The sequence below is a fragment of the Ursus arctos genome, unplaced genomic scaffold, assembly GCF_023065955.2.
Source record: "Ursus arctos isolate Adak ecotype North America unplaced genomic scaffold, UrsArc2.0 scaffold_27, whole genome shotgun sequence".
NCBI lineage: Eukaryota > Metazoa > Chordata > Mammalia > Carnivora > Ursidae > Ursus > Ursus arctos.
The window spans coordinates 6,540,559-6,562,678 of record NW_026622952.1 but is presented as its reverse complement, the minus strand read 5'-3'; the positions used below and the strand labels follow the sequence as shown (position 1 = coordinate 6,562,678).

General features: G+C 37.6%; 2 protein-coding genes across 2 annotated transcripts in view; both read left to right on the top strand.

Annotated features, from left to right (window-relative positions):
• ADAM9 (ADAM metallopeptidase domain 9) overlaps nt 1–3,414 on the top strand; it is a 137,160-nt gene extending 133,746 nt beyond the window's left edge. Inside the window, exons 21-22 of the mRNA XM_026508297.4 lie at nt 270–337; nt 1,987–3,414. Of these exons, the coding sequence (XP_026364082.1) occupies nt 270–337; nt 1,987–2,080 (162 nt within the window). The 3' untranslated portion in view covers nt 2,081–3,414. The remainder of the gene's footprint in view (nt 1–269; nt 338–1,986) is intronic.
• A 2,537-nt stretch (nt 3,415–5,951) lies between these two features.
• Nucleotides 5,952–22,120, top strand: part of ADAM32 (ADAM metallopeptidase domain 32) — a 168,340-nt gene continuing 152,171 nt past the window's right edge. Inside the window, exon 1 of the mRNA XM_057303370.1 lies at nt 5,952–6,196. Within this exon, the coding sequence (XP_057159353.1) occupies nt 5,995–6,196 (202 nt within the window). The 5' untranslated portion in view covers nt 5,952–5,994. The remainder of the gene's footprint in view (nt 6,197–22,120) is intronic.

The following is a 22,120-nucleotide window of genomic DNA, read 5'->3' as shown; positions in this document are numbered from 1 at the left end:
ATATATTGGTATAGGAAATATGTTATCTTTTAACTAATGTAGATGATTAGAACCAAGATTATAATAGTATTATTGAATTAAAAAATATATAGCCTTAAAATAATTAAGTATTCCGCATTCAGTGGCAGAAATATGTTGAGAAAGCAAAATATTTTTAAATGTCAGCATTGTGAGTCATCTGTTCATTTATTTAAAATATATTGATTACTTTCTGTATAGAAAACACACCTATGAGTGCATTGTGGTAACGAGTGTTTTTTCCTTTTTAGCCTATATATGCAAACAGATTTCCAGTGCCAACTTATGCAGCCCAGCAGCCTCAGCAGTTCCCATCAAGGTCTGAAGTGAATTCACTTAGATTACTTAACCAGAATAAAACCCAGAGTTAATGTCTAATATTTACCCTCATATTTATTTAGCACAGGGTATTTCTTGCCAACAGTTTAGATAGAAAACAATTTTTAGAAAAGCTTTAAGAACTTTTTATGTAAGTTTTGTCACATTAGTGCAGTGTCAACATGCAGTTTCAAAGAAGCCTGAGCAAGACAAGCATATGGTGCTGCAGCCTTGGGCGTATGTAAGATTCAGAAGCAAGGGCCTTTAAAATACCCAGCAACAGCAAACCAGATGGGTTAGACCAGCCTTCCTATTAGGAACTGCTAGAAAGGCTAGACAATGTAAGAAAATACGTGTTTGAAGGCCTGGGAGAACTACCAAGGAAATGAGGAGGAAGTGTGGGGCCCAGGAGAGGAAGGCAGCCCGCAGATAATCCCAGCTTTTGGGGGACACTTTTCTGTCCTGGACGTGTCTGCCAATTCTGAACATGAGAACTGAGAGGCTAGGAAGCTGAGGAGAGCTTGCAACAAATTCACAGGGCGGAGGGGACAAAAATTGGAACCCAGCCAAGGACGAGGTACCCTGGCAATCATCCCAGGCTTTGCGTTGGGACCCAGCGATAAGGATAAGCTAGATCCTTAACTTACTTCTGCAGTTTTTTATGTTTGGCCCCTAATCAAAAGAGCAGACCAACAAGAAAAGAAAATGACTAAACCAAGAAAAGCCACAGATGATAGAAACAGACTCAGAGGGTAATCCAGTGAGAAGCATTATCAGACACAGACTTTAAAATGACTGTAACGGTTATGTCATTGAATTAATAGTTAAGCTTGAGAATTTCAGCACAGAACTACAAACTTTAATAAAATAATCATATGGAAGTTCCAAAACTGAAAAACACAGGCACCGAAATCTTTCAGTTCTCAATGGATGGGCTTAAAATCAGCAAGGAGGAACATTGATTATGATATTTTGCAATATATAAAATGCATCTATCCCCCCCACCCCCAGAAGTCCTTCAGACTGCAATTGAATTGCAACACTGAGCAGTGTCCTCATGTATAATCTTTATTATGTAATAAGAGTGCATGAAAATCCAGCACGCATCAAGAGAGGAATATATAAATTGTGAGACATATGTTCACCAGGTAATGTTCTGGTGTGTTATTGGAGTAGAGGAATACTAGAATTGGATGAAGAGGGTGAGGAAGGGTATAGAGGTTAAGGACGGGTATAGAAGTCATAGCAGGTTTGATTCTCAGAGTGGATGTTAGTTTTGAGTGAGTTGGAATTTCAGCTCTATTTATGTAAGCAGAGCTTTACATTTACATTTACTTGTAAATGCCCTCACTTGTCTTTTACAGTTTGTGTTTTCAATTTCTTGTGCTATTCCTTTTAAAAATCTGTAAACCAGAACCTTCATATAATATTTTTGATTATAGAATAGCATTACTTTATGGTAGTTACTCCGTTTTAGATGCTGATTGCATCCTTTAACCATTGCATATAAGATGAATAATAATCTCAGAATATAATGCACTCCTAAGAATTGTCAGCAGTGTTCAAGATGGTGTTACATTGGCTTATAATGAAGTAGCAGTATTTTATTCAGTTGAAACACATGATTAACTGTCTTTTTTCCCCTCACAGGCCACCTCCACCACAACCGAAAGTATCATCTCAGGGAAATTTAATTCCTGCTCGTCCTGCACCTGCACCTCCTTTATTTAGTTCCCTCACTTGAATTTTTTCTTTTCTTTTTTTTTTTATACCTTTACTTTTGCAGACATCTTCAGGGAACTGAGCTAATCCTTTTTTTTTCCTCATATTTTCTTGAAAAGCCTTTCTTCCTGCTGCAACTATGAATGAAAACAAAATACCATAAAACAAACTTTGCTAACACAGAAAAACAGAAATTGAGTAGTGGGAATTGAGAAATATAAGAAATGCAGTAAAGCCAGGGCATTTAGAATAACATTTCCATTTCCATCACTGAATAAGTCTTATTCAGTCATTCTGTGAGGTTAACGCACCCAACATGGATTATGTTATTTTAAACATGGTGTTGTAATGATTCTTAAATTAAGTTTTGTCATTAAGTGCTCAAATGTAATTCTGAATTTTGACCTTAGTTGCCACTAATGTAGTTTCTGGTTGAACATGTGATTATCTATTACCTGTGAAAACTAATTAGCTGTCAGTAATACCTAATATTTTTCATCATATGCTAGAATCTTGTCTATCTCATTTCACTACACAAAGGAATATTCTGTCTTCAGAAGAATGCGCAAAACCCACAATTTAGATATCATAATCTTATTTTGAGAGTGCAAAGTATACTAAAAGTGTGTATGTGTGTATTCACACACAGTTATTGTCTTCCATTTTTATGATCATTCTATGGATAAATGATTCTATGGATTCTAGGGATAATAGAGTCTATGGGTCTATCTATGGATAGTGAATATTAGAAAAATTAATTTAATAATAGAATTTCTATTATGAATCATGTTAAAGCATGGCATTCTTTTACAATAGCATTATTTTAAATAAATTAAACTTTAAGGTACGGAGTATTTAATAGAACTAATCAAATATGCTGTTGATACATGGCTGTAATAAAGCAGGAGCTCTTATAATCAATCAAATTGAGATATCATAAAACCACTTGAGAATTTCATGAGCACTTTAAAATCTGAAACTTCAAAGCTTGTTATTAATATAATTTAGAATGTTTACATTTACTAAGGTGTGCTGGATCATGTCTCTGTTGTAACTAATGTTTTCAAAGAAATTAGGCTGGAGACAAGAAATTAGAAAAGGTGTTTCTTAGATAAAAGCAAAAAAACTAGTGTGGTGTGCAGGAGTTATTATTCCAGCTGTGTAAAAAACGAATTTTTACTTTGGAAAAAATGATATGGTGAAATTTTAAACACTCAAAAAATTTTCATAACCTTTCATAATAAAATTTAATAATAGGTTTATTAACTGAATTTCATTAGTTTTTCAAAAATTTTTGTTTGTGTATATATACATGTACAAATATAACATTTGCAATAAATAAAAGACTTGAAATTCTGTTTTGTGTCGCCCAGTAACTTCCTAAATATCCAGCTTTTTATAACCTTATTAATTGAAACATCATACTAGTTTCAGATAAAACTACTAGTCAAACTTTTACAGATACTATCTCACTAATTTTCAGACTTCTGCCAAATTGTGCACAGTGACTTTTTTGTTATTAAAGAAAAACAGATTAGTTTTGAAAAAGAAAGCTATTTCAGTTCTTTAAAGATGATACATTATTTTAACAATCTGGTATATATTAAAAATTACATATAGGATGTGGGTGGACAAATACTCAGGGGCCAGGCAATCCGAAAAAAGGACAATAGGATATAGAAATATAGGGGAAATTTATACTTCAGTGTATGCATTGTCTAGAGTTCAGACTCTAGAAGAGAACTCACCTTTCCTGGTGATAGGATTCTAAAGGAACTATTTTACAATAGTAAAATGGTGTTATCACTGTAGATAACTGATAGCAATGCAAAGTAATTCTTATCCATAGACATGAAAATTCTGCCCAGCAGAGGTTTAGCCCATATCCCTCCCGGTTTTGCCTCCAATGGCACATTTATTTCAATATTCCTGGTCTTTGGATTTTCCTTTGAACTGGCTGTAATACCTCACCACTTTACTCATTAATGAAGTAAACACACTCTTTAATGTGTGTTCCTTTAAAAAAAAAAGTGTAAACAATTGCAAATGGAGATTCTTCATTTCAGTTTAAATCTCTAAATGAATTCATATAAGACTAAAATATTTGTGTCTTTCTCTCATATAGCTTCAATTTTTGCAACTGTAATTGGTATCACTGTAATCTTGGTAATATTTTAACTATATAACTTAAAACTTTTCTCAGAATTAGATAAATCCTTGGATTTTTTAATATTTAGAAAGTTTTTTTAAAAGGCTTTGATCAGTCTGAACTTCTTTTACTTTTGTATATACTTTTTACATGTTTTATATGCTTTTCACTTAGGTTTTCCTTGATTTATTCTGGATTGCTGTTAAAAATTGTAAAATTTCTTGGCCATAGATGTCACTTCAAAATTTGCAAATATTAAAGGGCTTCTTTGCCATCTGCTAAAGACATTTTAATAATTAGATCAATTTTGTGTAACTTTGATATCACTGTTTGACTATATGTTCACAAAATTACCTTGCTCAGGATATTGCATTTTCCCTTTCTCTCGAGCAGATGCATGGGTCTCTAACCATGTAATTAAGCACAATCCAGGTTTTCTAAGCTCAAATCAGATTTTATTTAATTCCATAAATGTTTAATGAAACGCTACCATCTAGCGGGATCATTAGGTACTGTGACATATAAGTTCTGGATGGTACATCTAACTCCTGTTGAGGAGAGAACTATATACACAAGTAAGAATCATATAAAGTCTGCTCTATTAAAGATTTAAACAGGAAAGGTTGAAGAAGAGAAACAATAAATAAACCAGGATTTCATTCAAAATACCACTAATTTACAAATCTAAGTAATTACTGTAGTTTTTCAAATACTATGAAGCAAGATGAAACCAGCTTTTGGCTCAACTGCCTACAAACAGTGTTAGTCTAGCATTGGCCATTCTGTTGGTATACCAGCTGCGGGTAGATTTTTGTTGCCTTGTTTTTGTTCATGCTAATTCTTTTTAGGCTTAGATGATCTGTTGAAATCCTATGCATCAGTAAAATCACATCTCAACTGTCAGTTTAGGTGTGGTGATTCCCTAAGTGAGCTTTTCTGTGTTCCCACCCAGCCTTTCAGTTTGTGTGTCTGCCTTTCTGTTAATTAGTATGATCGATTAATTCATTCTTTGGGATTTCAAAAGAATTAAAAGGTAGTGCATGTAGGTGGAGACTGGAGGTGAGGCTGAGAGGGAGGAGGCATTGCAACATCAGGGAATAAGGCAATGTTTATTCAGGAGAGACCAGAAATCAGAGTGGCCAAAGGATTGGGAATAGGAGAAAATAGGTGGCAGCCTGGACTTGGAGTTTAGAAATTTTTCTACTGGAACGTAAGTACTGGAACTCTGGGTGAGAATCTTCTCCATCTCATTCACTACATGAGTATTCACTGTACTGAGAAGGTATGAACAAGGGAATGATACCACATGAATTCTAGCCAAGGGCTTGTGAAGAACCAGACTAACTGGAGGGAAAGTAGACAGCCCGATTACACACTGCATTTGAGCAGTAAGTATGGGGGAAAAAAAACCACGGCAGATTCTTCAAAGATAACCAAAATCTCACTTTTCCCTTTTTTGGAATCTTTTTCATACATCTGGCTTTTTAAAATTTTATAAACCCAGCTTTAGTAAAATAATGTGTGCGTGCCTATAGTTTTAAATTCAAAGTATTGCACGATCGTCTTTTAAAACATGTGGAAGCATGTGCTACAAAACAGTCTACAATAAATGCGTTAGTTCTTTCAGGTCCGTCAGCACGAAGCGAAAGGTTGGCGGGGGACCGCAAGCGCGACGTCCGGGGTGGCTGGATAACCCCACATGAGCCGTGGGCTCTCGGGCGGGCACGCGGGCTTCAGGCTGGGGACAAGGTGGGCGCACCCTGCAGGCGGCTAGCATTCGGGCCTGCATGTGCAGCGCGCTCCTGGGCCCAGCGGCCTCGCGAGACCGCCGTCCCACGAGCGCGCGCGCACGTGAGCCGCGGCCGCGGCGTCCTGCGAACGGTCCCAACGGCCGGCGGCTCAGTCCACTCTCGGAGTCCGGGAGCCGCACCATGCTCGGTCAAATGCTGCTGCTTGCTGGGCTCGGTGGCTTGCTGGCATCAGGACCCGGTAAGGCAGCGGAGACCCTGTTACAGAGGGTCTGGGCAGAGGAAGGTTTTTCTTTCCCTTCTCTCAAGGAGTACCTGCTTCCGTCAAATGGTGGCCCAAGTGGATTGAAATCCCCGAGGTAGCCTGGAAACCCTGCCTTTTGGGGGCGCTCTGTAGGGATAGAGAAGTGACTCCCTAGAGGGGAAGATAACGTTAATGAGCTCAAGGACAAATCTCTTTCTTTTGGAATCTGGGGTGGGGGTAGGCTTTCTTGTAGGTCTTTCATGCGCGTCACACAACTGCCCCAACGTCTCTTGCACTCAGAAGCACCCCAGAATCTTCTTGAACTCCACTCAAAATCCAAAATTGAAAACAAAAGCCGTACTCTCCTCACGTACCATTTGTTCCAACATAACTTGTCTGGTGTACCTATGGGAATAATTTGTCCTGCAGTCAAAAAAAAAAAAAAATTCTGTGTCGGATATGCTGACTATGACAAAGGTACATTATGGCAGGATACAAAGCCTCAAAATTTTAAACTGTATTAGAGGTGGTTTAGATGCCAGCAAACATTTTAGATATGTTCTTTTTCTTCCCTTTTTATGACTGTTCTGAATGTTGCCGTCCTGTGTCCGTGTGAGTACATGGAGTGTCTCTTTTCCCCATCTGCACAATGTTCCATGGTTTGGAGGTACCGCAATTTATTTAGCCAGGTCTTTTGATAATGGACTTTTGGATTATTACCATTCTTTTTTGCTATTACATGTTGTATTAGTGACCTTGAACTGCCATAACGAAATACCCTAGACTGGGTGACTTAAACAACAGACATTTATTTTCTCACTGTTTTGAAGATAAGTCTGAGCCCAGGATGCCATCATGGTGGGGGTCTGGCTAATAGACCGTTGCTTTCTTAATGTGTACTCAGATGGCCTCTCTGTGTGGGGAGATAGAGCAAACTCTCTCTTCTTACAAGGGCACTAATCTCATCCTGAGAGATCCACCTTCATGGCCACACCTAACCCTAATTTCCAAAGGTCCCATTTCTAAATACCATCACGTTGGGGTTAGGACCTCAGCATGAAATTCTGGGGGGACACAAAACTTCACCATAACACACAGTATTTTAATGCAGTGGCTTGCAAACTTTTTGGAATTTTTCTTTACACATTAACGATTACAGAAATTCTCAAAGAGCTTTTGCTTACGTTTTGTTTATATCTGTTAGTATTTGTCATTTTGGAAATTAACATAGAAATTTAAGAATTTTTATTAATTCATTTAAAATGACAGTAACATCTGTGATATGTAACATAAGTTACACATTTAAAAAATATTTTCTGAAACAAGAAGAATTTAGAACACTGGCACGATTTTAGATTTTTGTAAATCTCTTTAATGTCCGGCTTAATAGATGATAGATAGATTCTCATATCTATTTCTGCATTGAATCTGTTGCTATGTTTTATTTGAAGTATATGAAGAAAATCCAGCTAATATAGCTGGAAACAGGAAGAGTATTTTAATAGCCTTTTCAGATAATTACCAGTATTCTCTGGATACTACATCAATACTTGATAAATGGAAGTTAGTTGCAATATGGAGTCTAAAACATATCAGTGAACTTTTCAAAATATATTCTATTAAGAATTCATGGGATCTTGAACTTTGGATTTTTTACTCATGAGGTTTTTTTTTTTAATGCAGTACCTTTGTTTTTTAATTTTTTATTTTAAATTATAGTAAAATGCACATAAAATAAAATTTATCATCTTAATTTTTTAAAAAAATGAATCAGCTTTGTTTTTTACAGTGTTTTAGGTTCATAGAAAAATTAAGAGGAAGGTACAAAGGTTTCCCATACTCGCCATCCCTCTGCTATTGACATCCCACACATTTGTTACATTTGGTACTTTGTTAAAATCCATGATCCCACAGTGACACATTATCATCACCCAGAGACCATAGTTTACCTTAGGATTCACTCTGCCTGTGTACATTCTTTGGTTTTAGCAGATGTTTCATGACATGTATCCACTATTGTGGTATATAGAGTAGTTTCAGTGTCCTAAAAATCCTCGGTGCTCAGCCTATTCCTCCCTCCCTCTCCCCTAACTCCCACGCCACTGACTTTTTTCTGTCTCTGTAGTTTTGCTTTTTCCAGAATGTCGTATAGCTGGAAACATTGAGTATGTAGCTTATTCAGTTGGCTTCTTTCACTTAGAAATATATATTTAAGGTTCCTCCATGTCTTTTCATGGCTTGATATCTTACTTCTTTTTAGCACTGAGTATTATTTCATTATCTAGATGTACTAGTTTATCCGTTCACCTACTGAAGAATATCTTGGTTGCTTGCAGGTTTTGGCAGTTGTGGATAAAGCTGTTAACAGACATCTGTGTGCAGGTTTTGGATTTGGACAAAGGTTTTCAACTCCTTTGTGTAAATACCAAGGAGTGGGATTGTTGAATTATATGGTAAGAATATGTTTGGTTTTGTAAGAAACTGCCAAGCTATCTTCCACAGTGGTTATATCATTTTGCATTCCCACCAGCAGTGAAGGAGAGTTCCTGTTGCCTCTCATCCTTGCCAGCATTAGGTGTAGTCAGTGTTACGGATTTTGGTAATTTTCATGGGTATGTAATGTTATCTCATTTTAATTTGCAGTTATCTAGTGACATATGATATAAAGCATCTTTTCATCTTATATGCCATCTATATATATATATTTTTTTTGATGAGGTGTATGTTCAGGTATTTTGCCCATTTTTAAATTGGGTTCTTCATTTTATTATTGAGTTTTAAGAGTTCAGTGTGTATTTTGGATGAACAGTCTTTTATCAGATATGCCTTTTGCAAATATTTTCTCCCCCTGTGTGGTCTGTGACTTGTCTTCTTATTCTCTTGACATTGTCTTTTGCAGAGCAGAAGTTTTTCATTTTAATGAGGTACAGCTTATCATTTGTTTCTTCATGCATTATGGGTGTTTTATCTAAAAAATTATTGCCATACCTTATCATAATTTGGATTTTACATTTAGGTCTGTGATCCATTTGGGGTTGATTTTTGTGAAGTGTGTAAAGTCTGTGTCGATTTCTTTTTTTTTTTTTTTGCATGTGGAAATTCACTTGTCCTAACACTGTTGAAAAAGCTATCTGCTGCATTGTATTGCCTTTGCTCTTTTATCAAAGATCAGTTGACTATATTTATGTAGGTTTTTTTTTTTCTGGGCTCTTTATTCTGTTTGATTGATGTATTTGTCTATTCTTTCACCGGTACCACACTTTCTTGATTACTGTAGCTTTATAGCAAGTCATTTAGTCAGGTAGTGGCAGTCTTCAAATTTATTCTTCTCCTTTAGTATTGAATTTGCTATTCTGGGTTTTTTGCCTCTCCATATAAACTTTAGAATAAATGGGTTAATGGGATTTTGATTAAGGTTGTATTGAATCTATAGAGCCAAGGTGAGAAAAACTGGCATTTTGACAGTATTGAGTTGTACTCTCCATGAACATGGACTCATCTAATTATTTCATTTTTTTGGATGCTCATATAAATGATGTTGTGTTTTAAGTTTCAAATTCTACTTGTTAATTGCTGGTGTGTAGGAAAGTGATTGGCTTTTATTTATTAGCCTGGTTTCCTGCAAACTTGCTATCTTAACCATTTTTAAATGTACAGGTCAGTAGTGTTAAGTACATACACATTATTGTGTAACCTATCTCTAGAGCCTTTTTATCTTGCAAAATGGAAGTGCTATACCCATTTTACAACAGCTTATAAATTGTGATAAAATACACATAACATAAAATTTAGCATTTTAACTATTTTTTCACTGATTTTATAGTTTATTGCTTTTTTAAGCAGAAACTAATAGAGGAAAATATCTATATTCAGTTTCCCCTTTATTTTTGTAGATTTTTTTCTAGCTTTACCACTGAGTTTTATGCTTTCATATGTTTTCGTGTTATTAGTGTCCTTTTGTTTCAGCATGAAGAGTTCTCTTTAACATTTCTTGTAAGGCTAGTCTCGTAATGATGAACTCCTTTAGCTTTTGTTTGTCTAGTCTGCTTTTGAACCCCTCTATTGAAATTTTCAGTTTTTGTATTTTTTGTATTTTTTGTATTTTGTATTTTTGTATTTGTATTTTGTATTTATTGTATTTTTCAGCTGTATGATTTCCGTTTGGTACTCATTTTAACCATTTTTAAGTGTGCAGTTTAATGGCATAAAGTACATTCACATTGTTGTGCAGCCATCACCAGTATCCATCTCCAGAACTTTTTTCATATTCCCAAGCCGAAACTCTGTACCCATTAAACACTAACTCCTCATTCCCCTCTCCCCTCAGCTCATGGAAACCACCGTTCTACGTTATGTCTCTGTGGATTTGACTATACTAGGTATCTCATATAACTGGAATTGTGGAGTATTTTTCTTCTTGTGACTGGCTTATTTCACTTAGTGTGACTTCCTCAATGTTCATCTATGTTATAGCATGTGTCAGAATTTTCTCCTTTTTAAGGCTGAGTAATATTCTATTGTGTGGAATATAAATGGATAAATACATATTTCATTTTGTTTATCCATTCATCTGTAGATGGATATTTGGGTTGCATCTTCTTTTGGGATATTATGAATAATGCTGCCATAAACATATATGGACATGTGCTTCTTTGGGTCCGTGTTTTCAATTCTTTTGCATATATATTCAGAAGAGGAGTTGCTGAATCATATGGTAGTTCTATTTTTAATTTTTTTGAGGAACTGTCACACTCTTTTTCATAGTGGCTACACAATTTGACATTCCTACCAGCAGAGTACAAGGGTTCCAGATTTCCACATTCTTTACAACACATGTTATTTTTATTTTATTTTTTTATGATTATAGTCTTCTTAGTGCATATATCATGGTATCGCCTTTTCGCTATGATGTGCATTCTCCCAGTGATCAGTGATGTTGAGCATCTTTTCATGTGCTTGTTGACCATTTGTGTATTTTTGGAGAAATGAGTGTTCAAGTCTGTTTTTTTTTTTTTAAAGATTTTATTTATTTATGTGAAAGAGAGACAGCCAGCAAGAGAGGGAACACAGCAGGGGGAGTGGGAGAGGAAGAAGCAGGCTCACAGCGGAGGAGCCCGATGTGGGAGCCCGATGTGGGACTCGATCCCGGTACGCCGGGATCACGCCCTGAGCCGAAGGCAGACGCTTTAACGACTGCGCTACCCAGGCGCCCCTCAAGTCTGTTTTTTAAAATTGGTTGTCCTTTTTGTTGTCAAGCTGTGAGAGTTCTTTTTCTATTCTGGATGCTAGACCTATTTCAGAGAAATGATTTGCAAATATCTTTTCTCATTCAGTAGGCCGTCTTTATTTTCTCGTGAGTATCCTATGATTCACAAAATTTTTTAATTTTGATGAAATCTAATATATGTATTTTTTCTTATGTTGCTCGTGTTTTTGGTATCATATCTAAGAACCCATTGCCAAATCTATAATCATGAAGATTTATTCTTGTTTTTTCTTCTAAGAACTTTATTGTTTTATCTCTTAAATTTATGTTTTTGATCCATTTTAAATTAATTTTTATATATGGTGTGAGGTAGAGTTCCAACCTCATCCTTTTGCATTCTTTCTGGTTTCTTTTTATTAACTATATCCTGCTTCTGTTCCTAATAATGCTTTTGCCCCACTGAAGTCTATTTGTGCCAATATTAACATAGCTACATCAACTTTCCATTGGCTACTATTTGCTGTAAATATATATTTTCCCTCCTTTTATGTGACAGATTCCTTAGTGCTCACCGAGTATCCACCTTTTGCCTGCATTTCTTGGCCTTTTTCCAAACTACCTCTTGATTATGAGGTTAAGAAATGATGTGTGTAATTTTTGGATCAAGGCAATTAAGAGTTGGTATCCTTCTTCCATCTCTCTTTTTTGATGCCACAGTAATCTTCGAAGCCATGAGCTGAGTTTATGGTGTTACCAGTTGGAGGAGCCTGGATCTTTGAGTCACTACTTCAGTGAGAGCTCCTGGTGACCCTCATCAGACTTTACATGAAAAACAAATAAGCTTTTATTGTGTTAAGTCACCAAAATTTCAATATTTTATTTATTACCATTCTATAGCCTGATCAGCCCAAATTGACTAATCTAGAAATTGGTGTGCTGTCATAACAAACTTAAAATAGACATCTTTGACTGAGCTGCTGGGCAATGAATGGTGGGTAATGGATAGTAGATGACAAAAAATTGAAACCAAGTGGAAGTTACAAAACATTTCATAAGGTATATTTCATAAAGCTTTAGTAAACTGTATGATTGATTGCATTCTACAGAAGTTAGATAACAAAATGTTATCTTTCTGCAGTGGAGGTCAGTTTAATTACCCAAGTTTGGTAAAGTGTTAAGAGAAGGAGATAATCTCAGGAAACAATTGGCCAGTTTGCAAAAAGAAATGATAGGGAATAAATCCAGAAATTCAGGGCCTTTCAGGATTTTAAAAGGTGACTGACTCCAGATTCCAAATAGTAAGAAATGGAATTTAAAAAGGTTTGAACACCAGTGCATCAGTAAAACTCTCAATTAGATAAAATTACTCAGGTCAGAGCTCTAATTAAGGGTATGGACGTACATTTTTCTAGATAGACTCAAGGCTGCTATCGTTAAGTTGAAAGAGGGAGAGAGAGAGAGAAAGAGAGATGAGAGGGGAGGGAGGGAGAAATAAGAGTTAGGCAAAGAAATTATAGAAGGACAGAACATATTTGCAAATCATTTGTCTGAAAGGGGCCAAGTTTTTGAAGGTACTGTATTAACAAAAGAATTTTAAACTCAGATTAAAAAAAGCTTTGACTATTTAAGAATTAAAATAGCCTTGGGCCCTGAAATTTCCAGATGCAGGTAGTAAACTGAAAAAGCCATTCAGCTCTCAAGGAAGGTATATTTGTATTTAAATCTGTTATGGTATTTTATGATTTCTATGTATTATGCTTTTTATTTGAGAACATTTAAAAAAATCTCATTTCCTGTCTTGTGTGTTTTGTATTTCTAATTTTAATGTTACAAAGTCAAAAATTAAGAATATAACATCTTCCAAAAAAGACAATGACCATAGAAAGTTGTCAGACCCCACCCTCATCTTCTTACATATTATTGTTATTTAGTGCCACTTTTATTTATTGTTTCCCAAATTAGTCATCGTCTCTATTACTGTTTACTCAGTCAGGTTTCCTTAGATTTATCCACTGTTCGCCGCTTTCTTTGCTTACTTTGTTCCTCGCCCTTCTTCCTTTCTTAGCTTTTTCATAAGAATTCTGAGTGGCAAAATATCTGTTGTTCACTTGAAAATATCTCTATATCTCCCTCACTCTAGCTTGATACGGAATTTGAGATTGACAGTTATTTTTCCAATAGCACTTTGAAGATATCACTCCATTGCTATTTGGCCTCTACTGTTTTTTTAATTTTAATTATGGAAATTTCAAATAAATGCAAAAGTAGAGGAGTATAAAGAACCCACCTTCAGCTGTTATAAACTCCTGGCTAGTTCCTTTTTTTTTTTATGTTCCTTATCACTTCCTCTGTTCCATTATTTGGAGCAAATTATAGACATATCATTTCATCTCTAAATATTCCAGTATATATTGCTAAATGACAAAAAAGATACTTTTGAAATATAACCACAGTATCATGATCACACCTTAAAAATTAGCAATTTCTTATATCATCCAAATTCCAGTCAGTTCAGATTTTATTTCCTTTTTAAATTTTTAATTAAAATTTTAAAAAAGATTTTATTTGAGAGAGAGAAGAAGAGACCACAAAGGAGGAGGCAGGGGGAGGAGAAGCAGACTCCCTGCTGAGCAGGAAGCCTGATGCAGGGCTTGATCCCAGGACCCTGGGATCATGACCTGAGCCAAAGGCAGACCCTTAACTAACTGAGCCACCCACGTACCCCAAATTGTATTTTTTTAAAAAATGAAGTATACTTAACACATAACATCCTGTTAGTTTCAGGTGTGTATTGTAGTGATTCAATGTTTTTATACACTACAAAATGATCTCCACAATAAGTCTGGTTACCATACAAATTTATTACAATATAATTGACTATATTCCCTATGCTGTACATTACATTGCCATGACTTATTTATTTTAAAACTGGAAATTTGTATCTCTTAATGTCCTTTGTCTATTTCCCCACTCACTCCATCCTGTCCCCCTCTGTTAATGAACAGTTTGTTACCTGTATCTGTGAGTCTGTTTCTGTTTTGTTTTGTTTTGTTTTGTTTTTTAGATTCCACATACAAGTGAAATCATATGGTATTTGTCTTTCTCCATCTGACATATCACTTAGCATCATACCCTCTAGCTCCATCTATGTTGTCACAATGGCAAGATTTCCTTCTTTTTTATTGCTGAGTAATGTTCCATTGTGTATGTTTGTGTATATATATACATACCACATTTTCTTATCCATTCAAGTATTGTTGGGCACTGTTGTGGCTTTCATATCTTACCTGTTGTAAATTACGCTGCAGTGAACATAAGGTTGCATATATCTTTTTGATTTGGTGTTTTTGGTTTTTTTTTTTTTTGGCTAAATACCAGAAATGGAATCACTGTATCATATGGTAGCTCTGATTTTCATTTTTTGAGGACCTCCATACTGTTTTCTATAGTGGCTACACTAATTCACACCAACAATGTACGAGGGTTTCCTTTTCTCCACAGCCTTGCGAGCACTGACTGTTTTTTGATAATCATTCTGCCAGGTGTGAAGTGATATCTCATTGTAGTTTTGATTTGCATTTCCCTGATGATTAATGATGTTAAACATCTTTTCATGGGCCTGTTGGCCATCTGTATGTTTTCCTTGGAGTAATGTGTATTTAAGTTCTCTGCATATTTCTTAATTGGATTGTTCATTTGGGGTGTTTTTAGATATTAAGTTGTGTAAGTTCTTTATATATTTTGGATACCAACCCCTTATCAGATGTATGATTTACAAATATCTACTACTATTCAATAGCTTGCCTTTTCATTTTGTTGATGATTTCCTTTGGTGTATAAGTTTTTTAGTCTGATGTAATCCCATATTTTATTTTTAGGTTTTTTTGCCTTCTTTGAAGAGACTGATCCAAAAAAAATATTGCTAAGACTGATAAAGAGCTTACTGCCTACTTTTTATTGTAGGAGTTTAATGGTTTCAGGTTATATATTCAAGTTGTTAATCCATTTTAAATTTATATTCGTATATGGTGTGAAATAGTGGTCCAGATTCATTTTAGAATTCCAGAATCATTTTCTCTTAGATGATGTATTAGTGTTAATGTTGCTGTAACAGGTTACCACAAATTTAGGGGCTTAAACAATACAAATTTATTATCTTACAGTTCTGTAAAATGGGTGTCGTTGGGCTAAAATCAAGACATTGACAGTGCTGTGTTCCTTCTGTAGGCTGTAGTAGACAATCTGTTTCCTTGCCTTTTCCAGATTCTTTTTTTTAATAATATTTTTTATTATATTATGTTAGTCACCATACAGTATATCCTTAGTTTTTGATGTAATGTTCCATGATTCATTATTTGTGTATAACACCCAGTGCACCACGCAATATCTGCCTTCCTTAATACCCACCACCGGCCTTTCCCAGTCCCCCCCGCCCCCCGAAGCCCTCGGTTTGTTTCCCAGAATCCATAGTCTTTCATGGTTCATTCCCCCTTCTGTTTACACCCACTTCATTCTTCCCTTCCTTCTTCTACCGATTTCCTGCTATTTCTTACGTTCCATAAATGAGTGAAACCATATGATAATTGTCTTTCTCTGCTTGACTCATTTCACTTGGCATAATCTCCTCCAGTCCCATCCACGTGCTGCAAATGTTGGGTAATCATTCCTTCTGATGGCTGAGTAATATTCCATTGTATATATGGACGACATCTTCTTAACCCAGTCATCTGCTGAAGGTCTCGGTTTCTTCCACAATTTATTGTGCACAATGCTGCAATGAACATTGGGGTGCATATGGCCCTTCTCTTCACTACGTCTGTATCTTTGGGGTAAATACCCAGTAGTGCAATTGCTGGATCATAGGGTAGCTCTATTTTTAACTTTTTAAGGGACCTCCACACTGTTTTCCAAAGTGGCTGTACCAACTTGCATTCCCACCAACAGTGTAAGATGGATCCCCTTTCTCCACATCCTCTCCAACATTTGTTGTTTCTTGCCTTGTCCACTTTTGCCATTCTAACAGGCGTTAGGTGGTATCTCAGTATGGTTTTGATTTGAATTTCCTTGATGGCTAATGATTTTGAACATTTTTTCATGTATCTGTTAGTCATTTGTATGTCTTCATTAGAAAAGTGTCTGTTCATATCTTCTGCCCTTTTTTGATCTGATTATTTGTTTCTTGTGTATTGAGTTTGAGAAGTTCTTTGTAGATCTTGGATACCAGTATTTATCTGTAGTGTCATTTGCAAATATCTTCTCCCATTCCGTGGACTGCCTCTTAGTTTTTTTGACTGTTACCTTGGCTGTGCAAAGCTTTTTATCTTGATGAAGTCCCACAAGTTCATTTTATCTTTTGTTTCTCTTGCCTTTGGAGATGTGTGGTGAAAGAAGTTGCTGTGGCCGATGTCAAAGAGGTTACAGCCTATGTTCTCCTCTGGGATTTTGATGGATTCCTGTCTCACATCGGGGTCTTTCATCCATTTGGGGTTTACCTTTGTGTATGGTGTGAGAGAGTGGTCAAGTTTCATTCCTTTGCATATAGCTGTCCAAATTCCCAGCACCATTTATTGAAGAGACTGTCTTTTTTCCACTGGATGTTTTTTCCTGCTTTATCAAAGATTAGTTGCCCAAAGAGCCGAGGGTCCATTTCTGGGTTCTCTGTTCTGTTCCATTGGTCTATGTGTCTGTTTTTGTGCCAGTACCATGCCGTCTTTGTGATCACAGCTTTGTAGTACAGCTCGAAATCCGGCAGTGTGATGCCCCCAGCTTTGTTTTTCCTTTTCAACACTTCCTTGTCGATTTGGGGCCTTTTCTGGTTCCACACAAATTTAAAGCCTGTTTGTTCCAGCTCTTGGAAAAATGTCATTGGTATTTTGATCAGGATGGCTTTGAAAGTGTAGATTGCTCTGGGTAACATAGACATTTTAACTATGTTTCTTCTTCCGATCCATGAGCATGGAATATTTTTCCATCTTTTTGTGTCTTCTTCAATGTCTTTCAAGAGTGATTTGTAGTTTCTAGAATATAGGTCCTTTACGTCTCTGGTTAAGTTAATTCTGAGATGATGTATGATTTTTGGTGCTATTGTAAATGGAATAGATTCCCTAATTTCTCTTTCTTCAGTCTCATTGTTCGTGTATAGAAATGCAACTGATTTCTGAGCGTTGATTTTGTATCCCGCCACATTACTGAATTGCTCTATAACTTCTAGTAGTTTGGGGGTGGATTCTTTTGGGTTTTCCATATAGAGTATCATATCATCTGCGAAGAGAGACAGTTTGACTTCTTCTTTGCCGATTTGGATACCTTTTATCCCTTTTTGTTGCCTGAATGCTGTTGCAAGGACTTCTAGTACTATGTTGAATGATAATGGCAAGAGTAGGCATCCTTGTGGTGTTCCTGATCTTAAGGGAAAGGCTTTCAGCTTTTCCCCATTGAGAATGATATTCGCTGTAGGCTTTTCATAGATGGTTTTTATGAAATCGAGGAATGTACTCTTTAGCCCTACACTCTGAAGTGTTTTAATCAGGAAAGGATGCTGTATTTTGTCAAAAGTTTTTTCTGCATCAATTGAGAGGATCATATGGTTCTTGACTCTTTTCTTGTTGATATGATTTATCACACTGATTGATTTGTGAATGTTGAACCACCCTTGCATCCCAGGGATGAATCCCACTTGGTCAGGATGGATAAGCCTTTTAATGTACTGTTGGATCCTATTGGCTAGGATCTTGTTGAAAATTTTGGCGTCCATATTCATCAGGGATATTGGTCTGTAATTTTCCTTTTTGATGGGGTCTTTGCCTGGTTTGGGGATCAAGGTAATACTGGCCTCATAGAATGAGTTTGATAGTTTTCCTTCTGTTTCTATTTTTTGAAGCAGCTTCAGGAGAAGAGGTATTATTTCTTCTTTGAATGTTTGGTAGAATTCCTAGGGGAATCCGTCAGGCCCTGGACTCTGGTCTTAATCTCTAACTACAGTCTTTAAAATCTAATCTGTCTGATATGAGAATTGCTACCCCAGCTTTCTTTTGAGGTCCATTGGCAAAAAATGGTTTTCCATCCCTTCACTTTCAGTCTGGATTGTCTTTAGGTTCAAAATGAGTCTCTTGAAGACAGCAAATGGATGGGTCACGTCTCTTTATCCAATCCAACCCTGTGGCGTTTATGGGAACATTTAGGCCATTCACATTGAGTGATTATTGAGAGAGATGATTTTAATGATGTCATGTTGCCTGAGAAGTCTTTGTTTCTATAGGTTGTAAATTTCTCTTCTGTATCACTCTTGGGGTCTTTTTACTTTTATAGAACCCCCCCTTAATATCTCTTGTAGGGCTGGCTTGGTGGTCACAGATTCCTTCAGTTTCTGCCAGTCTTGGAAGGTCCTTATCTCTCCATCAATTCTGAATGGCAGCCTTGCTGGATAAAGGATCCTTGGCTGCATAATCTTCTCAGTTAGAGCTTTAAAAATAACCTGCCAACCCTTCCTGGCCTGCCACGTCTCTCTAGACAGGTCTGACATTATTCTGATATTCTTCCCTCTGTACGTAAGGATTTTCTTCCCCCTGGCCGCTTTCAGGACTATACCCTTGGATCTAATATTTGTGAATTGCACTATGATGTTACATGGTATAGGTCTGTTCTCATTGATCTTGGGAGGGGTCCTCTCTGCTTCTTGGACACGAATGCTTGTTTCCTTTGCCAGATAGGGAAGTTCTCAGCTGCAGTTTGTTCAAATATCTCTTTAGACCTCTCTCTTTCTCCACCCCCTCAGGGATGCTGATGATTCTGACATTGGAACTTTTCATTGAGTCAGTAATCTCCCATAATCTATGTTCTTGAGATTGAATTTTTTTTTTAAGATTTTATTTATTTATTTCACAGAAAGAGAGACAGCCAGCAAGAGAGGGAACACAGGCAGGGGGAGTGGGAGAGGAAGAAGCAGGCTCCCAGTGGAGGAGCCTGATGTGTGGCTCGATCTCCTGGGATCATGCTGTGAGACGAAGGCAGGCGCTTAATGACTGAGCCACCCAGGTGCCCCAAGATTGAATTTTTTTTGAGCCAAGTGTCCGTTTTTACTTTCTCTTCTACCATCCCATCTTCCAATTCACTAATTCATTCTTCTGCCTCATTTACCCTGGCCGTCAGAGCATCTAATTTAGACTGCATTTGATTCATAGCATTTTTTTAAAAGATTTTATTTATTTATTCGACAGACATAGAGACAGCCAGCGAGAGAGGGAACACAAGCAGGGGGAGTGGGAGAGGAAGAAGCAGGCTCCCAGCGGAGGAGCCTGATGTGGGGCTTGATCCCATAATGCCGGGATCACGCCCTGAGCCGAAGGCAGACGCTTAACCGCTGTGCCACCCAGACGCCCCTGATTCATAGCATTTTTAATTTCTTTCTTTTTTTTTTTTTTTTAAAGATTTTATTTATTTATTCAACAGAGATAGAGACAGCCAGCGAGAAAGGGAACACAAGCAGGGGGAGTGGGAGAGGAAGAAGCAGGCTCCTAGCGGAGGAGCCTGATGTGGGGCTCGATCCCATAACCCCAGGATCACGCCCTGAGCCGAAGGCAGACGCTTAACCGCTGTGCCACCCAGGCGCCCCAGCATTTTTAATTTCTGCCAGATTCGCTCTCATTTCCGCCCTTAGAGATTCTATATTCTTGTTAATATTTTCGTTAATATTTTTTCAAGCCTACACATCGTCTTGACCATTGTTACTCTGAACTCCATTTCTGACAATTTGTTTATATCCATATCCATCAGTTCTATGGCAGAGGCCACAGTCTCTGTGTCCTTTCTTTGCTGAGGGTTTCTCCTCCTCATCATTCTGATGAGGAGAGATTGTGGGGATGTCCAGAACCCAAATTATTGACCAGGACCCAGGCAGTGTGCACTTGTTTTATAGGGACCTTAGGGATGTGGGCTTCTTGATTTTTCAGTCTGTCTTCTGGGGGAGGGGTCTGCCACGCTGATATTCAGGCACCCCTGTTTGGGTCGAGTTGTCCCGTCCCCTGCGAGGGGGGATGGGGATGGGCACAATGTGAGCTGGTATTTCCAGGCTTTTGTTCTCTGGCAGCTTTCCCTGGTGGGTTTCTGTGCCTCTTTTGAGAGTCAGAGGAGTAGTGGCCGTATCCTAGCCTCTGTCTCAGAACAGAGAGATCACAGTCTGCTCTCCACTGAGCTCTCCTGGCCACTTTAACTCTGTTTCCCTCAGTGCTGCTAAAAACCCCGCAGCGCCCCGGGGTGTGTGCCCCACAGCCACTCTCCCAGCCCTTGCTTCCAGGGCTGACACGTCTCTGTTCTTTGTGCTTCTAACACCACCAGCCGTCCCCAGTTCCGCACTTGGGCTCCCGAGCTCCCTGTTTCAGTGTGGTTCGCAAGGGCTCTGGAGTGCTGGTTTTCCATCTGGTTGCGCACGCGTTCCCGATTTCAGTCTAGTTCGAGTGTGCTCTCTGGAGCTCCGGTTTTCAGTTTGATCATTGCGTGTTCCCTGGCTCACGGTCTCAGTCTGCTTTCTTGTGAGTGCCGGTCCACAAGTCTGGCCCACTCCCCAGTGCAGGTGGCTACTGCTTCCCGGCGCCGATCGTGGTGACTCCCCCCTTCTGTTTATCTTCCGATATCTGTGCGCGGATTCACAGCTCCCCGCTTAGTACCTCAATACTCAGCACTGGAGATGTTCGTTTGTAGAGATCCAGCTGTATCTTCCTACGTCTCAGGCTGATTTTGTGGATGTTCAGGATGGTCTGGTAGATATACAGCTCGATTCAGGGGACCAGCTGAAAAAAGAGTTCCCTACTCCTCTGCCATCTTTTTTGCGACCCTTTTTCCAGATTCTAATGGCTGTTTGCATTCTTGGGCTGTGCCCCGTTCCTCCCATCTTCAAAGCTAGGAGCATTGGGCTGAGTTCTTCTCATACTACCATCTTTCTGGTTCTCTCTTCTGCCCCATTCATCTTCTTTTAAGGTCCCTTGTGATTAAATTAAGACCACCACATGGATAATCCAGGATAAATTCCCTATTTTAAGGTCAGCTTATTGGCAACCCTAAATATACTTTGCTGTGTAACCGAACATATTCACAGGTGCTGGTGATTAGGGGATGGACATCTTTGAGAGGAATTATTATTCCCCTTACCACAGACAGTGAGATGTTAGGGTCTAGGAGGAAGTAGAACTAAAAATGATAAATACCTGAGGCAGTATGGATGGTGAAGTTACATTGCTCTCACTGTCAAGTGAGAATTCAAACTGCTCCTGGAATTCTCTGCTTATTGGGATAAAGAAAACACCTTTTCCTATCAGGGATTACATGCAGGTTCCAATGCCTGTGTTGCTTTGCTTCAGTAGAGACCATATTTGGAACGATATTTGTTATTGCAGTCATCACCTGATTAAACTTAAGATAGCTCTTTGTCATTATTGCTTATCATCTGCACAAATCAAACAAAAATAGGAAAATAATAGGAAAAAAATGCTCTTGTATATTTCAGTTCTTTTCAGGGTTGGACTATCTTCTGGATATAGAAATACTTGGTTTAATGTTTTGGTGATGGTGCATATGATATTCAGAGATTTCCATTTGGCCCTCCCTACCTTAATAACCCTCATTCTATGGCTCAGGGAGGTAAATTGGGGATTCCATAAGATATTGATTATATCTGTTTCCACATACTGTTGCATAATTGTTCCATAATTGACCCATGAGTA